The following is an 18,498-nucleotide window of genomic DNA, read 5'->3' on the forward strand; positions in this document are numbered from 1 at the left end:
TTTGTTGTGCACAGGCAACCCTAACGACCAGGACGAGAGCCGCGGCGGCATCCTCCGGCCGTACCCCGCACGTGATAATGCTCCATCCTGTGGTCTGAACAATGCGGCCACCTCCACAGCAGAAAGTGGGCAGCAGACCCTCGCAGAACCGCAGGTCTCTCCAGAAGACCCGCTGGGACCGCTGCCTGAGAACTGGGAGATGGCCTACACGGAGAGCGGAGAGCTTTACTTCATAGAGTACGTATCAACAACCTGCAACATTTTACAGTTTGAGCTGCTGCAGCACATGCTCTGCACTGTCTGATCATTTCTCACCGTAGCTCATGCTGTAGTTGTTTTTTTCTGTATTTTACCTGCACAATTATCCCTGTTGTTCGTCCAGTGGCTTGTCTTCCCCCATGATTTGGTTTTTAGGCCTCCCCAGCCAACCTGCCCAGCCCCCTGGGTGCCACTGCTTTCCTGTTAATCCCCTGCATGTCCCGATCTCTAAAGGAGATCACATCCTGATCACCTGACTACCTCCACCTCTCTGTCCTCTCCGCAGCACGGCAAAGGCACAACACCCGGACATGGCTGTGTCTTTTCAGAGCTTGTATGTTCATTTCTGCTATCACTGATTTAACATTATGTACTTGTTTAACAATAGAGGGGAAAGTCGGGTCGTTTGTTGTTGATATCCTGCCTGTGTCGCTCTGTTATTCTCATTTCTCTTTGCAGCAGGCGCCTTCTTTCCTCTGTAAACTTGCTGACGCGGTTTACTTTCTAATTCTTATTGATGCACTCGTGCACCCCTGCTGTGCTTTTATATGTCTGTCTGACGGCCTGTGTTGAATTATTCTGTTGTCTTGTTTGTCTTCTCGCAGCCACAACACAAAGACCACATCATGGCTGGATCCTCGGTGTAGAGACAAAGCCTCCAGGCCTCTGGAAGAGTGTGATGATGATGGTAAGTTGCTACTTTACACAATAAAAGCATACATTCACACTTCTGCATAGTGCTTTAGGCGTCAGTAAGTGGTGCGTGAGGTCTCATACATTGTGCTCCTCTTGTTTACTGAGTGGTGACATTGTTAATTTCCCAGCAGTGTATTTATAAAACACAAGATTTGTTGAGAGTCCTATATTTGCTGTATGTTAAATAGTTGCTCTTGTGTTCTTTCACAAGTATTATTACATAAGAAGCTGAGACACATTTCCCAAATAGCAACAAAATGTTTGATAAATTCCGGTTGACGAGTTCAGATATCAGAACACAGATTGCAAAATTGCACCATCAAGTGGTGAAACATAAAGTGACACTTCACTACAGTGCTCAGGTTTATTCATGTGTTTTAACCTGTTTGTATAAGTTCTGAAACTAAGGGGTTTTTGTTTCCTATTTGCTTTTCTCTGGACTGTCACTTCATTCTCTGTTTGCTCTGGATTCCTCCATCCCCTGCCCACCTCTACTCTGCTATCCATCCCCTTTTCTATTCTTCATTTTGTTTTCTTTGTTTCATCCTGCTTCCATTTTGGAGAAGAAGGGATACATACGGAAGAGCTGGAGACTGATCTAGGTAAGATTTTTGCTGAGGATTTTTATCATATGACACAGCTATGACCTATCCTTCTTTGAAATGTAACCATTTCTGAAATGCTGCGCTAAACGTGATGACATGATTTCATCTGTTTGTGTTGATTAAAATCGAAGCTTCTGAATTATTCAGAGATTTTTGAGGCTGGAAAAAAAAGGTAATTCAAGGAGCATTTGGCCACGAGTGGCGCTGCATAGTAATGCTATGATGTTTGTATTTTGTGCTCTACCAGCTCGCGCTCTGCATGCTACAAGCAGAGGGGTGACGTGATGGATGCTTGTGCCAGCTACAGAGAGCAGCGGTGCATATTGAAAGTTGGTGGCAGTAATGTGCCATAATAAAAGTATGACTGGAAAAAGAGGAGAAGACTACAGGCTAATATAAACAATCAGGTTTCATAAAAACAAAAGAAGAGTCAGCAATGGATTCAATATGTTTCTTAGACCTCAAGGACACACACAACCTTTTGCTGAAACTGTAGATGTAAACAAATCTGTACATGTTTACTAGCATAATAGATGGCATAATTCTCCAAATTCCTGCAGAACAGAAATGAGTTGTTTAGAAATGGCAACCATCTGATATAAACCTGACCATGCTAAGTTGTTCTTGTGTCTGTATCAAATTGGACTTAAATCCTGTTGGCTATTGGTTTTATTACATTTCCTTCTTCGCTCTCCAAATGTTTCCCCCTAGAATTTAAGCCTATAATGGAGCCTCACGGTATTATTTCCCTCACATGTACAACTGTGACATATCCTGGTTTTGTCATATGTTGTTGATCATAGTTCTGCCCTTAACTCTAGTATCCGTATCCAAAGGTTGTGTTGCTTGGGACTTCTGGATCATTCAATTTGCTCTTGATGTGGAGAATACAGTGTTCTGCTGGTTATGGTTCATGGCATGAATTACAGGAGTTATATGCGCACAGTTTAACGGTTAACCCTTTTTCATATTCATGCGCTGGCTTGGCTCGGTGCAACAGCCCAGGACGACAGCGATTTGCATCTCCATACAGCAGCCTCTCCAACCCACCTGAAGGAGTGTCTTTAACTGTTAGTACGCTTATCTTTAGTGGATGACATTTAAAAGCAGCGGCCTCTTGACGCTGTTTGCTGTTACTGCACTGTGCATTAAGGCTGGGTATCATTTAAAAATAATTACAGTACCAGCACCTTAAAGTGATGCCAGCACCAACAGAGTACTTCATTTGATACTTTTTACTTCATTCGATACCCAACGTATAAATGAAAGCATTCAGCTGCGTAAAATGCCCCCAGACACCACAGACATTTAGTAGAGCCATACTTTCAAATGTTTTGGTGGCATCTCGGCACAGTGACCTGCCAACTCTGTCAGATACACTGCGCTCAGCTTCACCACACCACAGACTGTATGGGTTGTAGGCAGGAGTGTGGAGTTGATTCACATGGCAAGCTTGATAACTTTAGACTCGACTTAACAAAATCAAAAAAGACTTGTGACTCTACTTTGATTTAAATGCCAGTGACGTTTGAGCCTTTTGACTTGAAAAATAACTGATACCTTCCCCAAAGTCCAAAGATTACAAAGTATGTTTAAAAAGTGTGTCAAGAATTGAATCAGCTGATATTCATTTCCAGCAAGTTGACGCTTAATTCTCCAGATACACTTTGTTTGAACCAATCTGACAGTGTCCAATCAAGTTGCAGGAGAGAACCATTAAGCACTAACATTGTGTTACTGAGCGCCAGTGGGAAAAAAATGACACCGAAGATAATTTAGCTTGCACACAAAAGTTATGCAGTGATCAACATATAATGAATTACAGTACGCAAAACATCCAGTTCAAAAATTACAAACAGTAATGCAGCAACTTCCAACAAACACTTTAAAAAGCATTCCTTATTTTTATAAATTTAATATATTATTACTCTGCTGTTAAATTGACATACATTTACTGAAAGGTGCGTGATGACTTGGTCTGGTCTCCAAACCCAGAGTTAAGGACTTAGAACTTTTCAGTCTTGACTTTAGACTTGAGTGCAAACACTTGAGACTTACTTGTGACTTGTAAAACAATTACTTGGTCCCACCTCTGTTTGTAGGTGCTGTGGTAGTGCGTTAATCACATGTCACATTAAATTATTAAAGAACGCTTGCGGTGACTGGCTGGGAGCAAAACCATACAAATACATTTTGTATAAAGTGGATTGAATGCAGGTGTCGTTTGACTGGAAACGTTTCCATACTACTTGGTTATATTGCTGGTCTGATTTTGCTTAGCATTACTGCTTGAAAGATTGAGACAAAGAGGTGGCTGGGCTTTCATCCGACTCCAGAGATGATCCATCTCGACTCGGCACAACTTGGCACGTTTAAAGTGATAGTGGAAACGCAAATCAAAGCAGCATGGCTTGACTCGATGTGGCCAAAAGTGCGTTATATATATATATATATATATATATATATACGTTATACGTTATATATACGTTAGGCTGAGATTGATATACGTACTTGGAGTTGCTTTACAGACTGGCAAATGGCTCAGCTGCTGATTCTCCTCCCAGCTGCAGGTAGCACAAACAAACCTATAATGGAACATAGCTTAGCCTCAAACAAGGCCTTGAACGTCTGGCTGTAAGCCTTTATTATTGCCGGCTGCTCAGATGCAGACAGTCTGTGATTATTGATTGTGAAATCCAGTCTCTTATAAAAGTGTTTACTGGACTTGGGAGAAGCCCACAGTAATGCAAGGAGGTAATGTCTTTGTCTGAAATCAAATACGGTGAGCAGGAGGAGGACTGAGATGCCAACATCTTAATGGGGATGTGTCAGTTTAATAGGCCTCATCTGTCCGCCTGTTCCCATGGAGTGTGGTTAGGTGTGTGTGTACAACGTGCAGGAGTGTTCACAGAGTGAGGCAATGTTGAGGTGAGAGGAGTAACCACAGCTAAAATTTAAGAAATACAGTAAGTCAGAAATAGTTGTTTTCAAAATGAAAATGGTTTCAAATGATTAAGTTTTATGGTGGTACAAGTCTTTGGTTATTTAGTTTTATTTTTTCGTGGCAATTGATCCCATTTTGGCATTTATGGGAGAACTCAAAACAGCAAATGCAGAGCCATAAAGAAAGCACGTCCTGATAAACCATGTTTACCAACACAACAAACTGAACTGTGAAGAAAAATATTAAAAACAAGTCATGTGATTCCTCCAGTGCTGTAATCACAGACATTAGATAAGACAGAGGGATGTGCTCCAGTCCAGTTTTATACTAAATCTACTGTAACTGCAGTTTAATAGCTATGTTTGCTATGCTAAATGTTATGGAGTCGACCTAATCACACCGTCTCACTCAGCTCTGCTAATGACAGAGGTGGACGTATCATTTTGTGTTCAATGTTGTGTGTCTTCTGTATTCCAGAGCTGCCCCCAGGATGGGAAAGGATAGAAGACCCAGTGTATGGAGTGTACTATGTAGAGTAAGTTGATCACCTTACTGACCCAATTTGACCAAATTAAAGGGACAGTTCACCCAAAAATGAAAAACACATATTCGTCCTCTTACCTGTCGGGCTATTTGTAGATCTAAATTGTTTTGGTGTGAGTTGCAGAATGTTGGAGATTTTAGCCGTAGAGATGTTTGACTTCTGTCCAATATAATGGAACTAGATGGCACTCGGCTTGTGGTGCTCAAAGTGTAAAGGAAAATACATTTGAAAAACTCAACATCAGTGTCTCTTTGCAGACATCATGACCTGATTACTCAAGATAATCCACAGACTTTGTTGTGAGCAGTTTTGTATAGGAACTATTTCGAATCACCACACAGAAGCGTCCATTACTGCAAATGAGCTGTAATGTTAGCTAGCTCAGTGGTGCTAGGTGAGCTAGCGGTAGACACATGCTTCGTTCTGCACAGTGATACAGTTAGCGGGTGTATTTTGGTAGAAAGAAAGTAGTTCCTACATGAAACTGCTCACAACAAGGTCTGTGGATTATCTTGAGTAACCAGGTCATGATTTCTGGAAAGAGACATTGCTGTTGAGTTTTTCCAAATTATTTTTTTTAATGCTTTGAGTGCCACCTATTTCCATTATATCTGAGAGAAGGCAGACATCTCTACAGCCGACACAACTCACCAAAATCTGGATTTATAACACAGCACTACAGGCAAGAGGAAAAATATGATGTTTTTGAGTTTGAGTGAACTGTTCCTTTAAAGAGCCTCTGACACTGAACCTTCAAATGGATAAGAGCCCATTTGATGAGCTTTTACATACTGTTACTGTTATTTCCTCTTTTCCTCGTAATAAATCTTTACCTTATAATCTTGTTTCTTCTCTCTCACTGTCTCAGTCATATAAACAGGAAGACCCAGTACGAGAACCCCGTGGTGGAGGCGCGGCGTCGGAAAATCCTGGAGCAGCAGCAGCCGCAGCCTCCAGAAGGTGAGCGGTATATTCGAGGTTCGTTTCCTGCCCTGGCACGGCACCATTTCTTTCTTTCTTCATGTCTGTGAGTGTCATGTCCTTCTAGTTTGTCCAGTGCTCTCCCGGGTTTTGGCCAGTCTGTTATCCTTCTTTCCTTTGTGACCTGACTTCAGCTCCTGTCAATACAAGACGAAAAAAACCCCCATTGGTTTCGATAAATGCAAATTTTGATTCTAATAGGGGCAAAGTTTTGCTAAAATACAGCTGGCTGAATCCCTGGTGTCGTCTTTGGTGTGTAGGTTTTAATTTATGTGATTTAAATTCATATATGCTGTATATCATTCTGTATTTTATCATTTAATTTGCTTTATCATGAAAAGCCAACAAAAGATTTTTACTTTAGCCCAGAGGTTTTCAAACGGTGAGGCATGCCTCCCCAGGGGTCCAGGGAGGGGAAAGAGACATGAAGACACTATTTGAGGTGAAAGAGACAGGTGCATGCTGGTGCTCTGACAACGGGAAGTCAGTTATTGTAGTTTGGCCCTGTGATTTGGCCCATTCATCAACACAGTCAGGAGTTGAAGCTGCGGCGGCTGTGACACGCAGCTCATCAAGGCAATTAAGGTACTTTAAAAACACTCAGCGCCCAATTGCTGCAATTTATGTCAAAAAATTGACTTCTTCTCAGAGCCATGACGCAGACGTCAAATATGAACACACATTTTTAGATTCGGTGCGACTTACTCTTTTCTTTATATGTCACATATATATCATTATCCTGGAATAAATATCCATAAATCTCCGTATAAATCAAAGAAAAAAAGATGCTTTATATAACTCCTGAACATGCCTGAGAATGATCACATTTTTGCTTTTCTTTAGTGTCACAGTAGTCTGTTCATCTATGGGTACACTGCAAACAGGACAAGTTTTAATGGTGCTAATATGCCAAAATGTAATTACAAATAAAAGCTAAAAAACTGAAGCTCAAGTCGTAGTCCACACTCTTTGAATCCAAGGCAACATCATATTTCCTCTTTACATCCCCCAATAAATTATTAAATTATGGGAACTGTTGTTTTAAAATTTGGAGCCATATCATCCCCCACATGGAAGTAAGACAAGAATAATTAGAGTGATGACATCCATTAATATTATTTTTTACATGTTGCATTATCAATATTTTTTTTTACGCTACTATGGCCTCATAATGTTTGCTACTTATATTCCTGACATACTGACACTCTCCTCTGTCCATCCATATCCAGATATTTGCCCTGTGTTGAAAACCTCTGGACATACAGGCACAGTTGTCTCGATTTTGTCTGAGGGCAGGCCCACAGTGCCAGACTTTGAAAACCCCTGCCTTAGCCTGCAATGTTATACAATTTAAACTGTTTTACATATATATTTTTTACATTACAACACTCACAAATAAGACGAGTAGAAGCTGATGTAAATGAGGAGCTAATTACAGCTGAGGCGTAAAAGTCAATGGCAAGTATGTACAGTCTGTGCTCTGAGCTCTGTGTGTCTATACGTGCGTTGCTGTTCAGTGTTTCAATGTGTGCATGTGTGTGGCATGTAAATACACCTTTTGTGCTGAGCTTGTGTTGATGGTGTGTGTGTGTGTGTGTGTGTGTGTGTGTGTGTGTGTGTGTGTGTGATTTTGCCTGCACAGAGTGGATAGAAGAGCACTCGTCAGCAGCAGCTCCGTTAGCAAACTACGCTCCAAACCACCTGGAGACCTACAGGGACCCGCAGGTCCCGCCAACTCTACCTCCCGTCCCTGCAGGAGCCAAACGTAAATCTTTACCTTCTCTCTATATAACACACTGTATACACTTTATTATTACTGCTTGACGGCTTCATCGCTCTTCACAGTGTCCCAAAGATAAATCATGTAGCTCAGATGAACAACAGAAACATGTGTTTACTTTATCCACACTTAGAATTCCACATATTTAATTTCTGCTCATTTGTTTACAGTCTATTGACGTGACGTTTAAAAAGGACACCTGCAAAGTCTGGGAAATTGAAATATATGTGAAATGACGGTTAATCAAATTTTATTAAGAATTACAAGTTTGGCTTTCAACGATGATTTTGTCTTGTGTTATAAATCCAGCGCACCCTTTTCCTTTACTTTGATGCACTCACTTATGTCAACTTGGTGACTTTCTCACTAAATTTAGCGATTTTTCAGACCGTCTTTGTTACTTTATTTCTAAAAAGTGACTAGCGACAGATTTGGCTACATATTTAGGCCATCACATAAAAAGCAAGAAATATAAATAAATTATATAACCGCACAGTAATTGCAGTCCATGGCTCTTTCTCCTACTGCACGTAGTCTCTTCCTTTACTTTCGGGCCATTTTTATATTTATGTGAAATATATTATTTGTGGATATTAGCATTTTTATATATTTTTTATTTGTTTTTCAGCTGATTTATATTTAAAGTTGTAGAAAATCTACTTTTAAAAGACATTTTTAAAGTTCAGTTAATGCATAATGTCTCCAAAAGTCAGTAATCATGTTAAATAATCTCAATAGTGACAACAATAATCATGATTGGGTTTTGCCATACACGAGCAGCCCTTTTACGACCAAATTGTTGTTTCCATGCATCAGCAAACAACACCTCTAATAACCAACCGACTGTTTGGTAACCTGCCACAGCCAGTGTTAATAGTGCCTAACCTAAAAAGAATCATCCATCTCAGTTTGCAGATTTGCCCATATATAATCTGATCTGAGAGACATAATTACTATCAAACATTATTCAGGAGTGTTGAATGATGGGCACAAAAATAAGAGTTGTTTCTCCTTGCTCTGCAGGAGGGAAGCCTTTCTTCACAAGAAACCCAGCAGAGCTCAAAGGAACCTTCATCAACACAAAACTGAAGAAGAGTCGCCGCGGCTTCGGCTTCACCGTGGTCGGAGGCGACGAGCCGGATGAGTTCCTGCAGATCAAAAGTCTGGTGCTGGACGGGCCTGCGGCCGTGGATGGCAAGATGGAGACAGGTGCAGTACATCACCACTGTCCACAGGGGGCACTGTTTTCATTCAACACACTTCCTCCACTTCATCTGTCTGTTTTCAGTGCTACTCATGAGCCCAGTCCCAGTGTCCTCCCTTATGCTGTACACTCACACACCTCTGAAAGTCCATGACGGCTCAGGGCTGTCCCATTGTAAATTCAGCAAGTGCTTAAGGGCTCCTGTGTGGATTTTATTTAGCCCTTTATACCATTTCCATAAGTCTGCATCTCTGCAGACCTTGCTTGAGGGGATAACCCATAATGCAAAGCGTTATTGATGGAAAATGGAGATGATGAAGGAAGTGCACATTGTGAGAAAAATAAACAAAACATTCAGAAATCACAAGATGAGATTTTCCTGTTGATTAGAAGCACGCATGTTGCGAACCAGCACTACCTGTTTGTTTTATTACATCTATGACATGACTATCAAATATGTGGATTAAGTCCCGCAGTAACAGGGTCATTTGAAGGTGGGGACTGAAGTTCAGGGTTGCAGGGGGCTCGATCATGTCCCAGCATACACCGGATTTGAGGCACAGTACACCCCTGTTAGGACGCCTGTTACAGGCCCTCAAGTGTTCTCGCTTCATTACACTGAATAATTGAATTTCACACGACTGGGGAATAAAACTAAACAACACCAACAGTGTTTTGACTTGATATATTAACAGTAAATAGCTGTGAATTGTTTAAATGACGGCGTCGCTAACAGTATAATTCTCCCTGTTGCAGGTGATGTGATAGTCAGTGTGAATGACACCATTGTGCTGGGCTACACCCACGCTCAGGTGGTGAAGATCTTCCAATCCATCCCCATCGGTTCCATGGTGGACCTGGCCTTATGCCGTGGCTACCCGCTGCCCTTTGACCCTGACGACCCCAACACAAGCCTGGTGACCTCAGTGGCGATCTTGGACAAAGAGCCTATCATCGTCAACGGGCAGGAGACGTTTGACTCGCCATCCAACCAAGCCGGACCTGTTAACGGCATGAGGGAACCGCGGCCGCACAGCCCCTCGGCTGAGGTGGCGTCAAACGGCTCGCACGGCTACTCCAGCGACGTGGTCACCCTGGCCTCCTCTATAGCCACCCAGCCCGAGCTGATCACCATCCACATGGAGAAGGGCGACAAGGGATTCGGCTTCACGATTGCAGACAGCCTGACGGGAGGAGGGCAGAGGGTCAAGCAGATAGTGGACTATCCGCGCTGCCGTGGCCTGAAGGAGGGGGATATTCTGATGGAGGTCAACAAGAGAAATGTCCAGAATATGAGCCACAATCAGGTGGTGGACCTGCTGAGCAAATGTCCCCGCGGCAGTGAGGTCACCATGCTGGTTCAAAGAGGTATGTATTACATCTTGATGTCAGATGTTTGGATTAGAAGATGCGGGAACTGAAGTTCTGAAGCCAAAGGATGTGTGATTTAGAGCACAAAGGAATGTTCTGTTGTCTGCTGAACAGACAACAGCTTGAATAGCTGGCATGGAAAGAGCGACATAATGAGAAGGCAGGAGAGAAAAGTGAGGAAGAGAGTGGGTGGCAGGTTGAAAATGCTCGGACTGGATGGGATGAAATGAGGAGAGGAGAGGAGACGATGGGCTGAGTTAGCATGGCAGTCGATGAGCAGATGAGTGTGGGAAGGAGTGGGAGGCTGGGTAAAGAGGCGAGATGGATGAATGAGAGGCGAGGGGAGGAGGAGCACATTAGGTCAGGGACTCGTATATGTTATGAATACGGATGCTGCTGAATTGGACCTCAAGAGACGTTGTCACTCTTTGTGTTTGCAATCTCTCTGTTGCCTAAAAGATAATTGGGTATTGTGAGGGGTGTTTATTTTCTGCTCGGGACATGGTTTATTTTGAAAATACTGTAGTTGGAATGTGTAAGTGAACGGAGATCAGAGCCTGTTTTAATGGGAGGAGAAAATGACTGAATGTTTTATTGATTTTGATCAGAAAATTAAGTATTCATTTGGCTTATGCTCTGCTATCTGTTATGGCACGCTATTTTGTGGATTTGCAACCTGTTTACTTCCATACTGCGCCATTCATGTTCCTACACACTACGTCTGTAGCCTGGAGTGACCCCGGGATAAATGTTTTTCTCATTGAAATGTCAAAACAAAACAAATTGTTTGCCCGAGTGCAACATATCCTCACAGACACTGAATGACATTGGAGGCCCCTCATTTGTGTCCACTCCTTATTGTTGTTAAATTGCTGTCCACGCCGCCTGACCCACATCTCTATTACTGGCAGGTTGGGATATGCACCCGACATCAATTATGCCCTCTAATGAGTTGACCTTGTGCACTGCTGCTGGAATAACCCTGCTGTATTGTGTTAAATGTCAGCATCATTATGGGCCTGTGTGAGTGTATCTTGAGAGAGAGAGAGAGGCTGATGCAGGGCAGCGTTCCTTTTCACCAGAGCACAGAGGCAGAGGTTCAAAGAGAGCAAGAGCAAGACAGAGAGGAAAATGAAGGAGAGGATAAGTGGGAAGGAGGCAGCTACAGGCAGTCACCGGGACAGGAGAGGTGACTGACAGTGGCGTCCATCATCTCTGTTAGCTCTGACACCAGCCTATCATTATTGTGAGCACAGGTGAGAAGCCAGGTGTTGAGGGAAGAAAGTGAGCACACACAGGCAGCCAGGGCGTCGCTATTAAGAATCATTAATCTTTTAATTAACTGTCGGACATACAGTTGAGTTCTGCTTGTAAAACAGACAAAAACAAACAGAAAAAATGATAGGTACTGAAACAATTTGTTTGATAAGTTACTTTGTGCATAAACAGATTTTTTTTCCCCAAAAGAAACCAATTTGCTTCAGTGAGCAAAAACAGCCTGTGGTGAAATTCTGACAGTGCCACAAATTTAGGAGCAAATTCTCACAGTGTGATTGCTGCTACGACCCACGCCTACAAACCGAAAAATCAGAACAGGACACAAAATGATGCAGAATATACACACTGCCCTCAACACTTCATAAGCAGCTATTTCTAATGAACGTTTAGGGGGGAAAAACATACACAGATACAAACCAAAACAAGTTTGTGGGACTTTGGCAGAGAGGAAAACCTTGCAGAGCTAAAGAGCAGCGCATGTGGATGATGTCAGCTGAACACGTGCCTCTGTAATGTACCTCCTTACATCACATTCAGCAAATTCACCACTCATTTACTGCACAGTCCGACACACCTCAAACTGAAACTGTCTGACACAGACCAAGATTTAAGTAAAGCCACCTTGCACATTGTGACATGCAATAAACTTCATGATCGTTGTTGTCTCAGGGAAATTAGCAAAGATTGCAGCTACTGTCAGCAGCACCATCGGTTACATACATCTAGAAAAACAAAGATGATTTCACACAAAAGTTGTCACAGTCAATAACCGAAAAAGCAACAGGCTAAAGCCCCAGGCTTATTTTTGTCTAACCTATATCAACCAAATAATAACTCAGAATATCAACTATAAATAAATTAATAATCAAATGCATCACACTCTAAATTATAATCTGCAAATCTTTTACATTTTAAGGCTTTTTTAAAACTCAACAGAGAGCTACACAGTTTCAAATCAGAGTCCATTCCATAACTTAACTCCCAAAACTGGAACACATCTGTACTTCACATTGCTTCTGACTTTTGTGTTTCATAAATAAGCAACCCTTTTAAATTATAATTTCCCTCTCTTAATCTAAAAACAAATTTGAATACAGACAGTAAGGTTGCTGTTGACAACTCAAAAAAATAACTTCCAGTGTTTTTAAATACATAAATACACAAATTTTAAGGTGTCAGATGCTATAAACAATTGATTAGTAGATTCCTGATAACCTGCTTTATGTTTTATTCTGAAGTTTGATCATATTTAATTTGTATGAATTTCCCCAAATTTCAGCAAAGTAGGACACGAATGGTATTACAAGTGAACAATGCAATACATATATATATATATATATATATTTAACAGCTCCCTTGTCTTTTAGAGAACAGTAATAGATTTAGATCGTTTTCCTTTATTAACAGAAACTGGAAGTCAAGGTCCAATTCGCAAAAGATATTGCGCTGGTGATATGATAGTGCAAACATGCCCATAAAGTTTTGGAGAAGAGTGAAATTTGCCCTTTTTTGCATCTGTTTGCAGTTGTCCATGTGGCAAAGTATAAATATTGCTTTTGTGGCAAGAACACAATAGGCTGAATGTTGGTAGAGAGAGAGAGAAAGGAAACTGTGCAGACTGTGAGCTACAGGTTCTGACTGATAGGGTGCAAAGGCATTCCTCAAAAATTCAGCAAAGAATTAAAACTGATCTGTCAGTGGCTTCAGTTACCACCAACTCTCTGAAGATGCTAATAATTTCACTGTAACTGTGTGTGACTACTTGTGCTCATCTTTGTGAGCTGAACTGTTTTTGCAATGAGGGTTGTTTTTGCACCGGAAACTACCAATTTTGCGTCAAACATGCATATTACCTAATTTATATATGTGCAAATAACACAGAAGCACCAAGATGCTATGAGCTTGGCAGCACAGCTTAGTGTGCATTTCACCTGAGAATTCCAGTTTCTTTTCGTCTTCTTTGTGCAGGTTTAGTGGCTCCAAAAAAACCACGCAATCCTTTTGTGAATTCACCCATCACCGTGTAAAGACACCTTCAGTCTTTCAACAGGCAAATTATCAAAAAAAATGTCACTCACTCACTGTTCCAGTCACTCAAATGTGAGCATTTGCTTTTTTTCTGCTCTTAATATCAATGTAAAACGAGTGTCTTAGGGATTTGGGTTGTTGGTCGCACAAAACAAGCAATTTGAAGACGCCACCTTGGGTTCTGGGAAATTCTGATAGGCATCTTCTCGACTAAATAACTGATGTGATGCATCCAAAATATGCATCAAAGATTAATCAGCAGTAGAAATAATCATTAGTTGCAGCTGTACTCTGTAATAACAGCTCTCTCTGTCTGAGAATGATGCGGTAACCTTTCAAGTGATCGCTAGCAGCTCGCACATAATCATTCACAAACAACAATTATAGGAGCTAAGAGGAGCGGGGTGAGGCGAGATAAGAAGAGAGAGCAGAGTATGAGAAATAGGAGGGCCAGGGATCATGTTTTGAGAAAGTGGAGGAGGAGGATTAGAGGAGAGAGTGTGAGATTTGCTGAACAGCGCTGGAAGTTCAGCGGAGGGAGCGTGTATGAGAGGATTGGTTAAGAGAAGCACAGGCTGAGGAAAAGAGGAGGAACAAGGTGGACTTCAGCTGGAGGAGAAGAAGCCTTAATCTGTTGATCTGTGACTCATCAATCTGCACTGTCTGACTCAGAGTCAGCAGAGTCTGTTTTTAAGTGAGGGTACAAAGCGCAAGGTCAAGCAAATACAACACCACAATCATTTCTCACTGAGATCGTGTTATTTTGTTTTGACCAGCAGTTGTTATATTCCATTTTTTTTTATCTGATTTCTTTGCAGTAGATTGATTTGTGTCGCAGACGTTGCAAAATGTTCTCATTTAAAATTAAAAATAAGCTTATGGCATTGACGAAATGTTGAAAAAAAGTGAACTTAACATAGAGTCTAAAATTGAGATTGAGTTGTCTGTGTTATCAGATGTTCACAACAAAGCGAGAAAAACATATTTTGCAACACTACACCAGTTCTGCAGTTTATCCCAGGAGGCAGCATTGCTCTGAACTCAACAGTGTCAGAGTAGTTTGCTCGTGGCTAATCTCAGATAGATACACAGCGAGTTCAGAAGTTTCACAAGTAAAAAATTCAAATGTGTTTTGTCACATAGCATTCGCACAAGGCTGTAGTGCATTTGTGCCATAGTGCCATTACCTTAATGCTCCCTGCCATGACAGAACAGTGCGCCTAAAATGAACAGAGCCACATTTTGGCTTTTGGATTGCGCAAAAAGTGATCTCTCCAGTTTCAATTCTGTGGCGGTCGAACACTTAGAAGAGGGGAAGCAACATGTCATCATGTGCAATGGAAAAAGACGAGAGGTGGAAAAGGCTGTAGTGCTAATAAAGTAGCTGCTGTGTGGAACTGTGTGGTGACAAAAATGGAAAAAGCCAAATAGGCACTTTTAAACCTGAAAGTAATGTTTTTTATAACTGACATCCTCCTGAGACCCTGTGTCCTCATATGTGGACCTTATTCGTCACTGGGCTCAACTTAGACCTCCTGTCCTCATTCGTGAAGTCTTTTTTGTACCATCTAGTGGAAGAAAGAAAGAGCACATACAATAATCCATGTAAAAACAAGATGGCAGTCATCTCTGCCAAGTCAGTCTGCAGCCGATCCCGACACAAAAGTGAACAAGGTCCAAAACCTGATCACATTAAATGATTGAATTGTATTTATTTATGATAAATAACATTTCTAGTTTGATATGTCATACAAATTTTATCATTTTTAACAACGGTAACAAGCTAAGATGCTGTTTATTAGAAAGTACGCTAACACTTTACTTGAAGGTATCTACATAAGGGTGACATGACACTGTCATGAACTTGTCATAAACAGTATGTACATGTCATAAGCGTTTATGACTGCTGTCATTAAGTGTCATTCGGTTTTCGTATTGACAAGCTGACATTGTCTGGGTTGTCTTGATTATGACACCTTGACATTAATCAAAGTGACATTACCAGAAGATGTCTTTGTCGTGAGAGGTTGACATTAAATTTGTTTGGGATGTCCTTATTATGACAACATGACATTAACCAGGATGACATTACCAGAAGATGTCTTTGTCATGACAAGTTGACATTAATGTCAAGGTGTCATAATCAAGACAACCCAAACAATGTCAACTTGTCATTACGAAAACCGAATGACACTTAATGACAGCAGTTATAAACGTTTATGACATGTACATACTGTTTATGACAGGTTCACGACAGTGTCATGTCATAGTTATGACAGTGTCATGTCACCCTTATGTAGATACCTTCAAGTAAAGTGTTACCAAAAGTACTCGTTTGCAGACATTGGGAATTTTTCATCAGCTCGTTGACGGACATTAGGACATTATTATCGTCTCCTATGACAACATTAGGGCTTTATTGTTAATAATAATAATAATAATAATGATACATTTTATCATCATTTTAAGTCGTTTGAGGATATTTGGACTTTATTTATTTATTATCTTTGACAATGTTTAATTTTTTATACTTATCAGGCCCTACTAATCTCAAATAGTGAGGAAAAACTGAAAATGCATACCAAACAAAAGTTTGGGTCTCAGGAGGATATTCAAATGTCGTAGTGTTGTCATGATACTGAAATTTCTAACTTACGATACTTGAAAAATATCAATATTCAATACCATTTTGATTTGACAGGGAATACTTGACATTTTGGGCATACATACAAAATATAACAAGGCAGCGACAACTTTTCTTTTCTTGGTTAGTAGCAGAGAACAGCAGAATGACTCTAGTAAACATTAACAATAAGAGAGAGTTGGAAAGCACAGCTGGTACCGGTGTATTGGTGGTACTGAAGCTGTTTCAAATATTCAGAATTGATATATATAGATATTTAAATATTTTTGACAACACTTAAATGGCTGCATCTAATAACGCTGCACACATTTTGCAAGGAAAAATATATTTCTTTACACCCTGTCAGTAGTTGCATGTGCGAACATGTACCTGTTAAAAACCTGCATTATTACCTGAAGCGTTCCAAGTCTCGGAGATTTTATATTTTCCAATAAAATGTAAAAGATAACATCTGGTGTTTTCACACACAGGATCTTCTCCTGTAAAGGAGGCCAGGCCAGCAATGACTCCTCCATCTTGTCTTTCCACCGTTGTTGCCATGACAATCGTGCACAGCGCTCCTGTCCCCTGAGAGACAAGAGAGAAAGAAGAGAGAAAATGAAAAGACAGAGAGAGGGGATATATAAAATGTGGAGGAAATGAAGGTAGAGGAATGAAATATGGTGATAACAGACGACGAGGGAGAGCGAGACAATATAATTTAGAGCAGATGAAGAGAGGGGACTGCTGGATAATGGCGCAATCTTATAAGTAGAGCAAGGACAAATGTTTACAGGTTTGGCTCAACAAAGGAGAACATTACTCATGTTGCACACCCTCTAACAATGTATATAGAAAACGTGGAGGAAGGACCATTCACTGGCTGTGTGGGTTCTGCACAGACCCACCAAGGCCACAGCTTCAACAGCATATTGAAACACAGGGCCATTCACGCGCTGCAGAGTCAGTTTGAAAAGCTCCAGCTCACTCACACATTTGTACCCACACAACTGTGCACAAACACTTTTTTTCTGTGTTTTACTGAACTTGTTACTTGCTGCTGTTTGCATGTGTGATTTCTCAAAAGTCGATCTCTATGTGAGAAGTTATTTTGATGAGGATGGGACAGAAGGCCAGGACATTTTTTTTAAAGGCTGATGGAGAACGGAAGAAGGCGCTACTTGGCATGTGCTCATACTGCTCAGATTGATAACATGAACCTGTCTTTGAGCCTGCCTCTTACTGCTTTTCAATAATTCTCATTAGCATATTTCTTTGTTAGCCTGTGTGTTCACTTCATTGTCTACTGTAAAAGAAGAGAAGGAAGCAGCCCCCACACTAATGTTAAGAGCCAGTTTAGGTCACCCAACAACTGATGGTGCTTGCTTTCACTTCCAATTTGTTTACTGCCTCTCTCATTTGAATGATAATGGACACCGTCTTAGTCAGTCTGCTTTAAGGTTTCCTCAGTAATAGTAAAAATCAGCCTTTTAAGCCAATGTTGCATCCTCAGTGATGAAGTCTGTTGTGGGGTATTGTGAGCAGAGCTTTACTGTCATTCAGCAGCTTCAGCAAAGTAAGAAATATCAGGATTATAGCCTTGGTAGATAATGCTACGTGCGTGCCTGCATACTTGTTAATGTTCGTGCTCTGTGCATAAATAAATGCACCTTCTTCCATACCTACCTGTACAGATATTACATATATATGGCATTCATGCATTCATGGATGCTTCTACACAGTTGCGTGTGCAGGAAAATGCTATTCCCGTATTTCTTTTCGCCGAGCATCAGCTGCTCATAAATGTTACATTCAGCCACATTCGATCAAGTCTGAATTTACACGTGTGCATCAGCATCATAATGCCAGAGGAAGTTAAGCAGATTTAAAATCTGCATCATGCATGAAGATGCGTTCACACCGTGCAGCATGTAAATCAGCTGTTCTAGCTGACACAGCTACAGTGGATGAATGTGGAGCTGGGGGTCAGGCTACGTCAGTTCCTCCAATCTTTATTCCCCTTCAGTTCCGTGCCCAAATTTATTAACCATATGGCCATACTTAAATTTATTTCCTATATGCTTGATGCTAATTATGCTGACCTCGTTGCCAGTTTGAAGATTTTCAGAGGTTGTTTCAAAGTGAAAGGTGTTTTATTGACCTCCCACACTGTGTAATTCAGGGCT

General features: G+C 41.0%; 1 protein-coding gene across 11 annotated transcripts in view; it reads left to right on the forward strand.

Annotated features, from left to right (window-relative positions):
• The window catches only part of LOC125892096 (membrane-associated guanylate kinase, WW and PDZ domain-containing protein 1-like), a 138,686-nt gene that overhangs the window by 92,946 nt on the left and 27,242 nt on the right, over positions 1–18,498 (forward strand). For 4 of the 11 annotated variants that reach the window (XM_049581826.1, XM_049581830.1, XM_049581836.1 and 1 more), the window contains 9 exons: positions 15–237; positions 545–592; positions 864–946; positions 1,518–1,556; positions 4,981–5,038; positions 5,916–6,025; positions 7,671–7,793; positions 8,832–9,017; positions 9,769–10,380. In XM_049581826.1, the coding sequence (XP_049437783.1) occupies positions 15–237; positions 545–592; positions 864–946; positions 1,518–1,556; positions 4,981–5,038; positions 5,916–6,025; positions 7,671–7,793; positions 8,832–9,017; positions 9,769–10,380 (1,482 nt within the window). The remainder of the gene's footprint in view (positions 1–14; positions 238–544; positions 593–863; positions 947–1,517; positions 1,557–4,980; positions 5,039–5,915; positions 6,026–7,670; positions 7,794–8,831; positions 9,018–9,768; positions 10,381–18,498) is intronic. The other 7 variants (XM_049581832.1, XM_049581837.1, XM_049581838.1 and 4 more) reach the window with 5 other exon arrangements.

The sequence above is a fragment of the Epinephelus fuscoguttatus genome, linkage group LG7 (genome assembly GCF_011397635.1).
Source record: "Epinephelus fuscoguttatus linkage group LG7, E.fuscoguttatus.final_Chr_v1".
NCBI classification, from domain to species: Eukaryota; Metazoa; Chordata; class Actinopteri; order Perciformes; family Serranidae; genus Epinephelus; species Epinephelus fuscoguttatus.